The 11,917-nt window shown below is 57.9% G+C and overlaps 1 protein-coding gene across 4 annotated transcripts in view; it reads right to left on the reverse strand.

Moving 5' to 3' along the window:
- Positions 1-11,917, reverse strand: part of CDH4 (cadherin 4) — a 557,331-nt gene that overhangs the window by 3,951 nt on the left and 541,463 nt on the right. For all 4 annotated transcript variants that reach the window (XM_024128443.2, XM_028499091.1, XM_028499089.1 and 1 more), the window contains exons 9-14: positions 10,878-11,063; positions 4,946-5,199; positions 4,278-4,420; positions 2,106-2,339; positions 410-643; positions 45-184 (exon numbers count right to left, since the gene is read on the reverse strand). In XM_024128443.2, coding sequence (XP_023984211.1) covers positions 45-184; positions 410-643; positions 2,106-2,339; positions 4,278-4,420; positions 4,946-5,199; positions 10,878-11,063 — 1,191 coding nt within the window. The remainder of the gene's footprint in view (positions 1-44; positions 185-409; positions 644-2,105; positions 2,340-4,277; positions 4,421-4,945; positions 5,200-10,877; positions 11,064-11,917) is intronic.

Consider the following 11,917-nt stretch of genomic DNA (forward strand, 5'->3'; position numbering starts at 1 on the left):
CACCTGGTCCCCGGGTGCCCCCCACCCCCGTCCCGGTCCCTCACCTGGTCCTCCTCGCCGCCCCCTTCCTCGTCGTACTTGAGGATGTTGTCGCGCACGTCGTCCTCGGGGTCGATGAGCAGCTGCTTCGTGTGGCGCTCCTTCTCCCGCCGCCTCATCCACACGACGAAGAGCAGGACCATGGCTGTGGGGCAGGGGGCACCCGTGAGCAGCTGTGTGTGTGTCTGCACGAGGGTGTGCATGCGCGGGAAGGTGCGCACGTGTGGCTGCCAGTGCCTGTGTCCGTTATCAGGCGCCCGGTTGGGCTGGGCTTCTGGAAGTCTCCTGGCAGGTAGAGCGGGGCCAGGAGATGGGGCCGTGGGCGGACCTGGGCCCCTCCCCCCGTCACCCCAGGACCAGCTGCACTCACTGAGCAGGATGACGATGCAGATGAGGATGGCCACGATGGCGCCCGTGCCCAGCCCGGCTGCTGCCACCGCGCCCATGGTGGTGCAGTCGCCGTTCTCGTCGCACGGGCACACCTTGACTTTGATGATGGACGTATTGGACAGGGGTGGGTTCCCCGAGTCCGTGACGATGATGGGGACGTCGTACACCCCGGCCTCCAGGTACAGGATGCGCAGGCTGAGCTGGGCGTAGTCACCTGGTGCGAGTGACGGGACGGGCTCTGCTCACTGAGCAGCCGGCCCTCCTTTCTGAGCGAGACTAACGAAGGCAAAGACTCGGCCTGATAGTGTGAACACCTAACACGCCTGTTTGGCTGAGACACACGTAGACGTGCGCGCACGTGCGCACACACACTGCATTATACCATAAGGTTGAGACGTTGGCAATTCAAGAATAGAGCAGTTGGGGTTCCCTGGTGGCGCAGTGGTTAAGAATCCGCCTGCCAATGCAGGGGACACGGATTTGAGCCCTGGTGTGGGAAGATCCCACATGCCGCGGAGCAACTAAGCCCGTGCGCCACAACTACTGAGCCTGCGCCCTAGAGCCCTCGTGCTGAGCTGCAACTACTGAGCCCATGTGCCACAACTACAGAAGCCTGGGTGCCTAGAGCCCGTGCTCTGCAACGAGAGAAGCCACCGCAACGAGAAGCCCACGCACCGCCACGAAGAGCAGCCCCCCGCTCGCCGCAACTAGAGAAAAGCCCGCGTGCAGCAACGAAGACCCAACACAGCCCAGAAAAAAAAAAGAGAAATAGAGCAGTTACAACATGAAGAATGAAGAAATTATTTCCTTAATATATAAAGAGTTCTACCAAATCAATTAGAAAAAAAACCCATTTTCAAAGAAAAATAGGCAAGGACATTGAACAGATGGTTCACAGAAGCAAAAAATGGCCAATAAATATATGAAAAAATGTCTACTGGTAGTCAAAAGATACAAGTGGAAACAGTGATTTTGGCTAAAAAAATTGGAAAAATGCTTTTTTTTTTTTTTTGCGGCACGCAGGCCTCTCACTGTTGTGGCCTCTCCCGTTGCGGGGCACAGGCTCCGGACGTGCAGGCTCAGCGGCCATGGCTCACGGGACCAGCCGCTCCGCGGCATGTGGGATCCTCCCGGACCGGGGCACGAACCCACGTCCCCGGACCAGCCGCCCCGCGGCATGTGGGATCCTCCCGGACCGGGGCACGAACCCACGTCCCCGGCATCGGCAGGCGGACTCTCAACCACTACGCCACCAGGGAAGCCCTGGAAAAATGCTTTTTAAAACAATATTCAGTGTTGGTAAGGGCTTGGGGAACAGGCAAATACTATCAGAACTTCAGAACTTGGATGCCCTTTCTACCAAGGCCACGGCTAGGAAAAGTGCCCTCCGGAAATATGTTGGTTAGGGTCCGTCCCATCATTTGGTTACTGGCATAGGAAGTGGTCTGCAGTTATAGCCACTGGGATGGTCAAGGCTGAGCTTGGGATTGGGGCCTGCCCTGGGGGCCTCCTTGGCGGCCGAGACCCGGAGCAGGCAGGGGCCCCCACCCCACAGGAAGGGGCTGCGCGACCCTCCTGTGAAGGGGTGACGGGCCTCTGGGGGCCTGTACCCTATACTCAGTCCGATTTTCCCAGTAGCAGGGCTGCCAGTAGGCTGGTGCCCGAGGCAGGCTCACCATTGAGGCGGGTGATGGTCCAGTTCTTCCGCACGCTCGCTGGAACAAAGGGCAACTCGAAGACGTAAGGGCCGATGTTGGGGTCGACGTCCGCGTCGGCCGCCGTGATGTTGATGGTGTTCGGGCTGGGCTTCTCGCAGATCTGCGCCTCCTTGGGCAGCAGCTCGGGGGCATTGTCATTGATGTCGATGAGATAGAGCTGGAGGGTCCCGGTGCCAGTGGCCGGAGGGATCCCTGTGGGCCAGACACGGGTGATCACACGGGTCACTCCTGGGCTCCATGACCACAGACGCACGGTGTGCATGGGACCACGCCCCAGCCCCACCCAGGATGGACCCCCAGTCCCACCCAGGATGGACCCCCAGCCCCACCCAGGACAGACCCTAGTCCCACCCAGGACAGACCCCCAGTCCCACCCAGGACGGACCCCCCCCAGTCCCACCCAGGACTCCAGTCCCACCCTGGACAGACCCCAGCTGACCACAGCCCCACATGCACACTGACACTGCCGTATGACATACGCAGCCGCTCAGCTGCACACACACAGGAACTGCACACACCTGCCCACGTGCGGCTGTCCCGTCCCCAAACCGCCGCCCCCGCCAACGCCCAGCCCCTGCCTCGGCCCAGGCGCACAGTGGGGGTGGACCAGCGCTGAGCGGCCAGAGGTGGCCTGTCTGTCCTCCGTGTTCTGACCGCAGCCCTGCCCTTTGATGGCAACTCTGACCCCGTCATTAACGACTGCGTTTCTTGGCTGAGACAGGCAGAACATGTAAAACATCCATCCCATAGTGCGTCTCTGTGATCTCCCAGGAAATGCATCAAAGCACGTTTAAGGAGACGCAGCTTGGTGCCTGATGTGATAGGTGGCCGATGACACAGCTCAGAGTCAGGAGAAGCACGGACGGGTTCTATTAATGCGAGCGGGACTTGTGCTCCGTTTCCGGTGTCTTCCTCCTGCTTTCCACTGCTCTGGCCACTGATTCATTAAAATCACGTCCTAATCTAATCTCAGCGCTCTAGCTGCTGCTCAGAGCAGCTTTCCCTGACCAGGGCCTGGCACTCGCCGTGGCTGGCTGAGGGGCTGGGCCTCTGTGGATCCCGTGGGGTGAGGGAGGTAGGCAGGAGGCTGCGGGATGGTCACCATGTCCCAGCTTTCAGCTGCTGTTGACGAAACCTTTGTGCAGCTACTCTAGCTCCTGAAGCTTTATTTATGCAGCTGATCCCAGAACCTACGTGGCACGGGCCTGGCATGGGGCCTTTGCGTGTGCCCTTTCCTGACTCTGGGACTCCCCTCCCCGCCCCATCTTCCCCTGGCTTGTCCTTCTGATCTCGCAGGTCCTGGACTCACAGCAGGTCACTCCTAGCCAACAGTGCAGCAGGAGATCCCGGTCACTCTCCCATCCTCCATTTGGTTCTTTTCCAGCACCTCCCGTTCCCTGACATTATCTGGCTGACTCGTTTCACACTCGTCTCCCTGGGGCAGAGACTGCTGAGTTGTCCCTAATATCCATTTCCTCTTTGTTCCTTAACAAAAGAACTGAAGCCCCAAACTTTACCTGGGCTCATCACTGCCCAACCAGAAGACGACATTCCTCAGCATCCCTTGCAGCGAGATGTGGCTTTGTGACTGAGTTCTGGCCTTCATGAGCTGTGAGTGGAAGTCCTTAGAAGGGCTGGGATGTGCCCCTGACCTCCCCTCTCCTCCTGTTTGCTAGAATGTGGTCATGATGGCTGGAGCACCAGCAGCTGTTCTGGGCCACGATGCAGCTTGCCAAGGACACGGGAGTGGCCAGAGTGAGCTTGGTTTCTCATACCTGATCCTGGGCTGCCTGCTTCCAGTCTTCTTTTAGGTGGGAGAAAGTAAACCTCTATCTCGTTAAGATCGCTATAATTATTATGCAGCCAAACCTGGTTCAAGCTGACACACTGGCCTCTAGAATGTCACCCATGCAAAGGAGAAGGCTCTTGTCTGTTTTGCTCACTGATGGATAGCACCTGGCACATGGCAGGAGCCCAAGGAGTCGTAACAGGGGTGGTTAACGGTGCCCAGCTCCCCTGGCGCCGGCGCGAGAGCAAATGACCTGGGCACCTGCGTCAGTGAACCACCAAGCCCAGGGCTTCGAATGGGCGAGGGCGGGCCCCCCTCTGTCTCCCTGCCCCTGGGCGTACCGTTGTCAGCTGCCAGGAAGGTGGCCTCATAGACGTTGTTTTTGATGTAGAGGGACTCGCGGTCGAGGATGGCTGCCGTGCTGATCTGGCCGTTGGTGGCATTAATGTGCAGCCAGTTCGCTGGGTCCGACAGCTTTGAGTATCTGTGGGGGAGGGAGGGGAGGGGTGAGGCGAGGGGCTGGGGGAGCCCCTCCTGGCCGCCCTCCTGCTGAGCTCGCGTGGGGTGGGGGGGGGTCCTTCCCTGCAGCCCTGCACGGGGTCCTCCCACGCGGGACGGTGACAGCAGCAGCTGGAAGTCTCCAAGGAGGACGGGCTATTGAACCTCACAAGGACCCTGGGAGGCAGAGTCTCCCATCGCCCCCTTTACAGGTGGGGAGACGGAGGGGCAGAGGGGCCGGTGACTCACAAAATCATAAGTGCAGGAGCGTCAAGCGGGGTCAGGACCCAGCCTGACTCCAGATGCGGCTGAATGTCCTTCAGGCTTTTCGCACCGTCTCGTGTCAGGGCAGCCTGGGCTTCCCTGCCTGGGGACACCGCAACGTCGGGGATGCCCCCAAGCACGCACCCGGGGCTCTCTGGGTCGCAGGTCTCGCTGGGCATTCAGGACTCTTCTCCAGGGAAGGCGGGGCTCCCCTCCCCCAGGGCCCGGGGGTGCTCTGTGGGCCCACCTCACGGCCTGCTGCATGAACCGGTCGGGCTCCGCCGCCGAAAACGCGGTCAGCACGGTGCCGGGGGGCACGCCCTCCTCCAGGCGGATCAGCTTGTGGTTCGAGGGGAAGTAGGGGGCCTCATTGATGTCCACGACTGAGATGGTCACCCCCGCCGTGGACTGGAAGGACATCTGGATCCCGCTGGCCAGGGGCGCCTGGTTGGACACCATCACGGTCAGCATGAACGCTCTGTTCAGCTCATAGTCGACCGCCTGGAATGAGAGGCGCCGAGACGGGGAGCTGGCTTAGGTGCCCGCGAGGCTGGCAGGGAGGGTGGGGCCCGTGGGGCTGCTTGGTCTGCACCCGCCCCGCTCTGGGCCCGGGAGGTCAGTCCCGACGGATGCCGTCCCCCAGCTTCCCACGTCACGGAGTGGCAGTAGCTGGGCTCCTCGGGGGCTACAGCTCCCACCAGGCACACCTCCCCGCCGGCGGCTCCGGCACTCGTCAAGCATTGGGAGTGCCGGGGACCCACCCTGCTCCCTGCAGCCTAGCAGGTCGAGGCCCCAGCCCTTGTCCGTCCAGGGTGCCTCCCCAGGTGCGGTGGGTGGAAGGGTGGCCTCCAAGGATACGTCCCTCTGGAACCCGTGACTGTGACCTTTGGCAGCTAGGGTTTTTGTAGATGTGATGAAGTTAAAGGTCTTGAGAGGGAGTCACCCTGGATCGAGGTGGCCCCCGATGCAAGCTTGGGTGCCCTGTGAGTTCGGGGAGGGAGACTGGAGACACAGAAAGGGGCCAGGTGAGGACCGAGGCACAGGCTGGGGTGATGCAGCTCCGAGCCGGGGATGGCCAACAACCCCCAGAAGCTGGACGGGGCAGGAGGGCTCCTCCGCCGAGGGAGCACGGCCCCGCCAATGCCTTGATTTTGGATGTTTGGCCTCCAGAGCTGTGAGAGAGCATCCTTCAGTTGTTCCAACCCACCTGGTCTGTGGTAAGTTGCTACAGCAGCCCCGGGACACCAACACACCAGGTCTCACGGAGCCCCCTCACCTCTGTGCGTGGCCCTTGCGTGACCATTCTCTCCAGTTAACACACGTTTTGGGGGTGTCAGGACCCCGGCTGATAAATGCTAGTGCGGTTCTACTGTCTATAGTTCTAGCGTCTACGGGGTACGATCAATCTCGGGGTACTCTTCACATTTTGAAGGGGGACGGAAGCTGCACGGAAGCACTTGGGGCCCCGAGATGTGTAATTATTCCTGGCAAAACTTGCAACAGTCTCACCAGAAAACAGGCAACACAGCACACTGCAACTGCATTTGAATAATTCTGCTTAGACACATGCGAGTGTCACGTGCCCAAGAAGATTCACTGAAGTATCATCTGTATCGTTCATAGAGGAAAATATACTGCCGTCAGCCCAGGTACCCAGAGCACTGGCTGAGCTGCACGCACAGCGGGGACACCCGGCGGCTGTAAGAAAGAACCAGGAAGATACACGTGGGAACGGAGGGATCTCCAGGATCCACTGGCGAGCAGAAAGGCAACAGGCATGGCAGGCTGCCTCTTGTGTGAAAGGGGGAGAGGAGCATGAATTTGCATGTGTATCTGCCCACATCTGCAAAAAGAAATGCTGAAAGGGTAACCAAAAACCTCATAAAAACAGCCACCCGTGAGCGGAGGAAGGAGTGGGGTGCAGGGAACGTCTGCAGGTGTGGGTTTGCTGCGCGTGTTTTGCCACATAACTTTGATTTTGGAGGCATGTAAAATCTTACATTCTCACGTGTTAGGTGTTACAAGTAAACTTGTATATATAAAGCAATCTCTGAAAATTAGAAAGAAACTGAATTCAATTGAACTAACTATATATCGATGGTAATATAACTCGCAAGAAAATAATGATTTCTCGTGACTGGGACAGCATTTAGATGGTGAGTCCTTCATGGGATTTATTCTAAGGACAACAGTTATTGCAAAGAAATCTTAAATTCATTTGGTCTTCTTGCTGTTGAGAGGGATTTTGGATTTGTTATTTTTTAAGCTTTTTATGTACAGTTGGCTCTCCATATCCATGGGTTCCACATCTGTGGATTTAGCCAACCACAGATTGAATACACTTGAAAAAAATGCCAGAAATTTAAAACCTGAATTTGCCTCACACAGGCAACGATTTACACAGCACTGACATGGTATTAGGTATCATAAGTTAAAGTACAGGGGAGAGTGTGTGTAGGTTATATGCAAATATTCGGTTGGCCAAAAAGTTCTCGTGGAAAAACCCGAACGAACTTTTTTGGCCAACCCAGTACTGTGCCGTTTTGTACAAGGGACTTGAGCGTCTGTGGATTTTGGTATCTACCTGTGGGGGTGTGTGTGTGTGTCCCGGGACCAATCCCCCGTGGATACCGAGGGGTGATTGCATATTGTAGGTTAAAGTAAATAAGCAATTATCTTACTGTTGTTAGGAACCAAGATTTTCAGTGTAAGAGAAATGAGATCAAGGATAAAATCAACAAAGGTAAGTAAAACCCTCCAGTGTTCAATTTGGATGAAGTGATCACGTGAATCGGTGCAGTAAATTTGAGGTGGTCGGGAAGCGCGCGCACTGAAACGGTACTTCTTCGCTCTGCCGACAACGTCCAGTAGCAATGGCAGCAGCAGCAGTGAGCGCCTCTCGCGTCTGGATGTTGGTTTCTAAGTACCTCTCCTCGCTAGAGGAGTGGCCCATCCGGATGTGAGGCAAGAAATCAGCAAGACGAACCTGGGCTGTCCACTCAGGTCCCAACACAAGGATGTAGCAGAAGCACCCAGAACCAGCTGCCGGAGGAGCCCCCTAGCTAGAGGTCAAGACCAGTAATAACTGCAGCTGACCAAAACACACGGAGTGTATAAAACTCTGCACGCTCTTAACCGTGACGAGAAAGTGAAAAACGCAGTTTCATCGCCTGCCTTTGGATTTACCCAGGGCCTCATCTCTGGAATCCGTGGACAGTCGCTTTCCCTGGCAAAAGGGGACTTCGCAGGCACGATGAAGTTAAGGGTCTTGAGCTGGGAGGTGGTCCTGGATTACCCAGCTGGGCCCTACATGCCGTCACAGGGTCGTTATGGGCTCCTGACCTCCAGAAAAGTGCGAGGGTAGATGCGTGTCGTGTTACACAATCGTTACGGCAGCCGCCTGGACGGAGGTGGTGACACTGCCTGTTGCTGGCTCACCAGCTCTGCTCTGAGAATCGGAAGCAAAGGTGGAGAATGAAGCCTCATTCTCACCTTTTCTATCGAACTGCATTAATTTCATGTTCCTATTTAGTGGCTTAAAACAACATGAAATTAAATCACTAAATCCTTAAAACAACATGAAATTCAATCACTAGATCACTAAAACGCTAAATCCTATTTAGTGGCTTAACAAGATTTGTTATCTTACAGTTCTGGGGGCCAGAAGTCAGAAGTCTGTGCTGCTAGGCTAAGGTCGGGGTGTGGGCGGGGCTGGTTGCTTCTGAAGGCTCCTGGACGCCTTTCCTGGCTCCGTCCGAGAGGCGCCTGCGCTCTCGGCCCCTCCCTCCGTCTTCACAGCGGCAACTCGGCATCTTCCAGTCTGTCTGTCTCAGACCTCTGCTGCATCCTCAGGTCTCCTCTGACTCTGGTCCTCCTGCGTCACTCTTACAAGGACCCCGCGATTACTTGGGGGCCCCCCCAGGACTATCCAGGGTAACCTCCCATCTCAAGGTCCTTAATCACGTCTGCGAAGTCCCCTTTGCCACATACGCACAGATCTGGGCGACTGGGACCTGGGTGGGCATCTCTGGGTGGGTGTTCTGACAGCTGCAGGCCTGCGTTTCGGCATCATCGCAGGGCTCTTCTCTGCAGAAGCAGTGATAGGGTTGTAGAGCATCATTTCATACCGCCTAATGACGAAATGAACCGGGCGATGACCATCAACAGATGCTGAAACCAGCAGATGGAGGCTGGTGGAGAGCTGTGTTTTTGCAGACTGCTTGCTGGTCGCAACGGGGAGGAGCCACCCCCGCGGTGATGGGAGCAGGCTGTCACCACCGGAGCCCACTGGTCAGGCTCGGATGACCGCGTGGGACAAGCAGGCCTCTCACCGTGGAAGGGCCCTTCAGGTCTACAGCCCTGCTTACAGAAGAGCAGAGAGCGAGGGACCAGATACACCAAGAGGAAGCGATCGGACGGATTCAGCACCGCGGACCCTGCGTTTGTGACAGGTCAGAGGTGGGGGCAATGTTCTAGATTGTGAGAGATTCAAGAGATGGCACAACCGAATGCAACGTGGGGACCCTGTTTGGATCCAGATTTGAAAAACCATACCACAAAGAGACGCTTCTGGAAAATTAAGAGCAATTCAATGTAGACTCGTATTGGAGATCACGGAGGCGTGGCTGGCTGTCTCAGGTGCCATAACGGCTGTAGCTGCGTGAGCAGAGGTCCTGGAGTTAGAGCCACACTGCAGCAAAACATGGATGGAGCGACACGGCAGCACGCTAGCAACTCTGAAACTGAAGTGGCAGATGAGGGTACACCCATCTCTCTCTCTTCTAGGTGTGCTTGGAAACGTTTGTGGTAAATAGTGACACATTTCCGCGCAGAGGGGAACTGATCGCCTCGTGGGACCAGCTGTCCCGCGAGCCCTGGGGTGCTGGTGACGGGGCCCGCCGCCAGCTGGCCTGCTTGCTGCTCGCCTGGCCGGGAGGCGCCTCCGCCCCGTCGCCGGGCTCCCACTGTAGCCCAGCCTTGATTTTTGAGTGTTTACAGTCATACGCCTGGTGCGCCAACCCATGCCGTCTCAGCTCCTGCTACTAAACAAGGGACTGAGCACGAGAAGGAGTTTCCAATACAGTTAAGTAACAGTGCTGGGCGGGCGTGGAAAGGGGGCGGAGACGTGGCTCCCGGAGCTGCAGTGCCTGCCCGGCGGGAAGGCCTGGAGGCGGCAGCAGAGATCGGGGTTCTGGGCCGACACTCTCCTCGTCCTCCCCACTGTCCCCCCTAAATATACTTCGTAAAATCACGGTGGTTGAGCCTCTGAAGAAGTCACTAAAGGAAGTGGTCCTTCTCCCATATTTATCCATTCGTGTCCCTGGAGGACAGGGAATAATGCTACATGTCATGCATTAAAAATTGTGTCACCAGTCTTGAGCGAGGACACATTCCAGAAAGATTATCATGGCCAACGGAAGTCCGTCGGAGGGCAAAATAAAACATATTGGTAACAGAGAAATCAATGGGTAATTTGCTCCAACAGTTTCAATCAGAGGCCGGACAGCCCCACTGGGCCTCCGCTCAGCGGCCTCCGCTCAGCGGCCTCCCCGAGATGTGGCCACGACCCTTCGCTCAAAGCCCAGGGCCGGGTCTGCACCCTGAGGGGGAGCAGCCCAGCGTGGGTGCGGGCTCGTGGGGCGGGGCCGGGGGCGCACCAGTGCACGTGGGGGACCCGTCGCGGAGGCTCGGGGTGAAGTGCTTTCGCTCAGAGCCTTGCTCTGGGAGCTGCTGGGGCTGGTGGGAAGGAGGGGCCGGAGGCTACCGCGACCCCCGACCTGGCCCGCTCCCGGTGTTCCTGCCACCCTGACCCTCCTCCGGGCACCTGGGGCACAGCTCACTCACTGCCTCGGGCAAGCCTTGTCGCCGCCCGGCGGGGACGCAGAAGAGGCCGATTCTTGGCTTCTGAGCTTCGGAAGCTGAGGGCCAGGTGCGAGGGAGAAGATGGGAGAGTTATCTTTCGGGGGGTGGGTGGCAGGTCAGGCCTGCAGGGTCCCTGGGTCACGTGACCGGTCCTGCTGAGGCTGCCTCTGCCCCTGGCAGGTCGGGTGCAGTCCTTTGCCCTTGGACACTGGGGTGGCAGGCACCGAACCCGAGTATCGTTCCTGTTACGTCTGTCTCAGGGCACGTGGCGGGGGCGGAGCTCGGGGAGCCTAGCAGGAGGCGAGGTGAGCACCCACCTTCACCACGGTGACCATGCCCTCGTTGGTGACGGGGTCCGTGCGGACACTGAAGTGGCCCGAGGGGTCCCCACTGATGATGCGGTAGACAGCGTTCCAGTTCGGGGAGTGGGGCTGATCTCGGTCCATCACAGTGAGGTTTGCGACCACCAGCTCCACCCGGTTTTCGGGGACTTCCCCTGCGTACTGCGAAGTGTTAAGAAAAGACAACATTACAAACCTGTGCGGAAGCCTGGAGAGGCCAGAGAGCTTCTCTGCTGACCCTGGGGGGGCCTCTGCTTCTAGCTGCTCCCAGACACGCTGACTCCCACAGGTTGGCCCATCCCATGTCCGTGCCGACGAGGTGGCGTCTAGAGAGGGCTCTGCTTCCTCCAGCTGAGGCCCAGCAAGGCCCGAGGCTCATCTGCACGTATCCACCTCCAAACTAAGCCCTGCCTGTGCACGCATGCACGCCAGGTCTCCCTCCTAAATCCCCTTCAAGCCCTTCCCATAGGCAGCAGGGGACCAATGCAAATACCTGGGGCTTGCAAGAGACTACAAAAACGTGCTTACAAAATGGGAAACGAACAGGAGTGGGGACGCAGCTGCAGAGGGCTTCCCGAGCTGAACCATCTCTGGGCTCCTGCCGTCCCGGTGGTCCCCGACACGGGCTTGGGGCCTGGGGTCAGCAGCTGCAGATGTGCAGATGACCAAACACAGAGCCTCAACCCTTTCTTTCCTGCCGCAGCAGCGAGGGCTGCAAACCACGCCCATCGGTGAGTGGGGTTCACGTGGCCGCAGCAGTTACGGGCAGGCAAAGACTGTCTGTATGCATGGCGGGGCAGTTGGTGCTGGTGTCGAGGTGGTGATGGAAATCTGAGCACCTCTCATCAGGCGAGAGTCACTGCCGTGCAGCTGTGGCCCAGCTCAGAAGAGCCCCGAGCTCGGTTTACTGCTGTGCTGTCATCCTCATAATTTGTGAATGAGGGCCCTGCGTTATTTGGCACTGGGCCATGCAAACCGTGCGGCCACTCTGTCACAGTGCAGTGCGCTTTTGAGCC

This window comes from Physeter macrocephalus, chromosome 14 (assembly GCF_002837175.3).
Source record: "Physeter macrocephalus isolate SW-GA chromosome 14, ASM283717v5, whole genome shotgun sequence".
NCBI classification, from domain to species: domain Eukaryota; kingdom Metazoa; phylum Chordata; class Mammalia; order Artiodactyla; family Physeteridae; genus Physeter; species Physeter macrocephalus.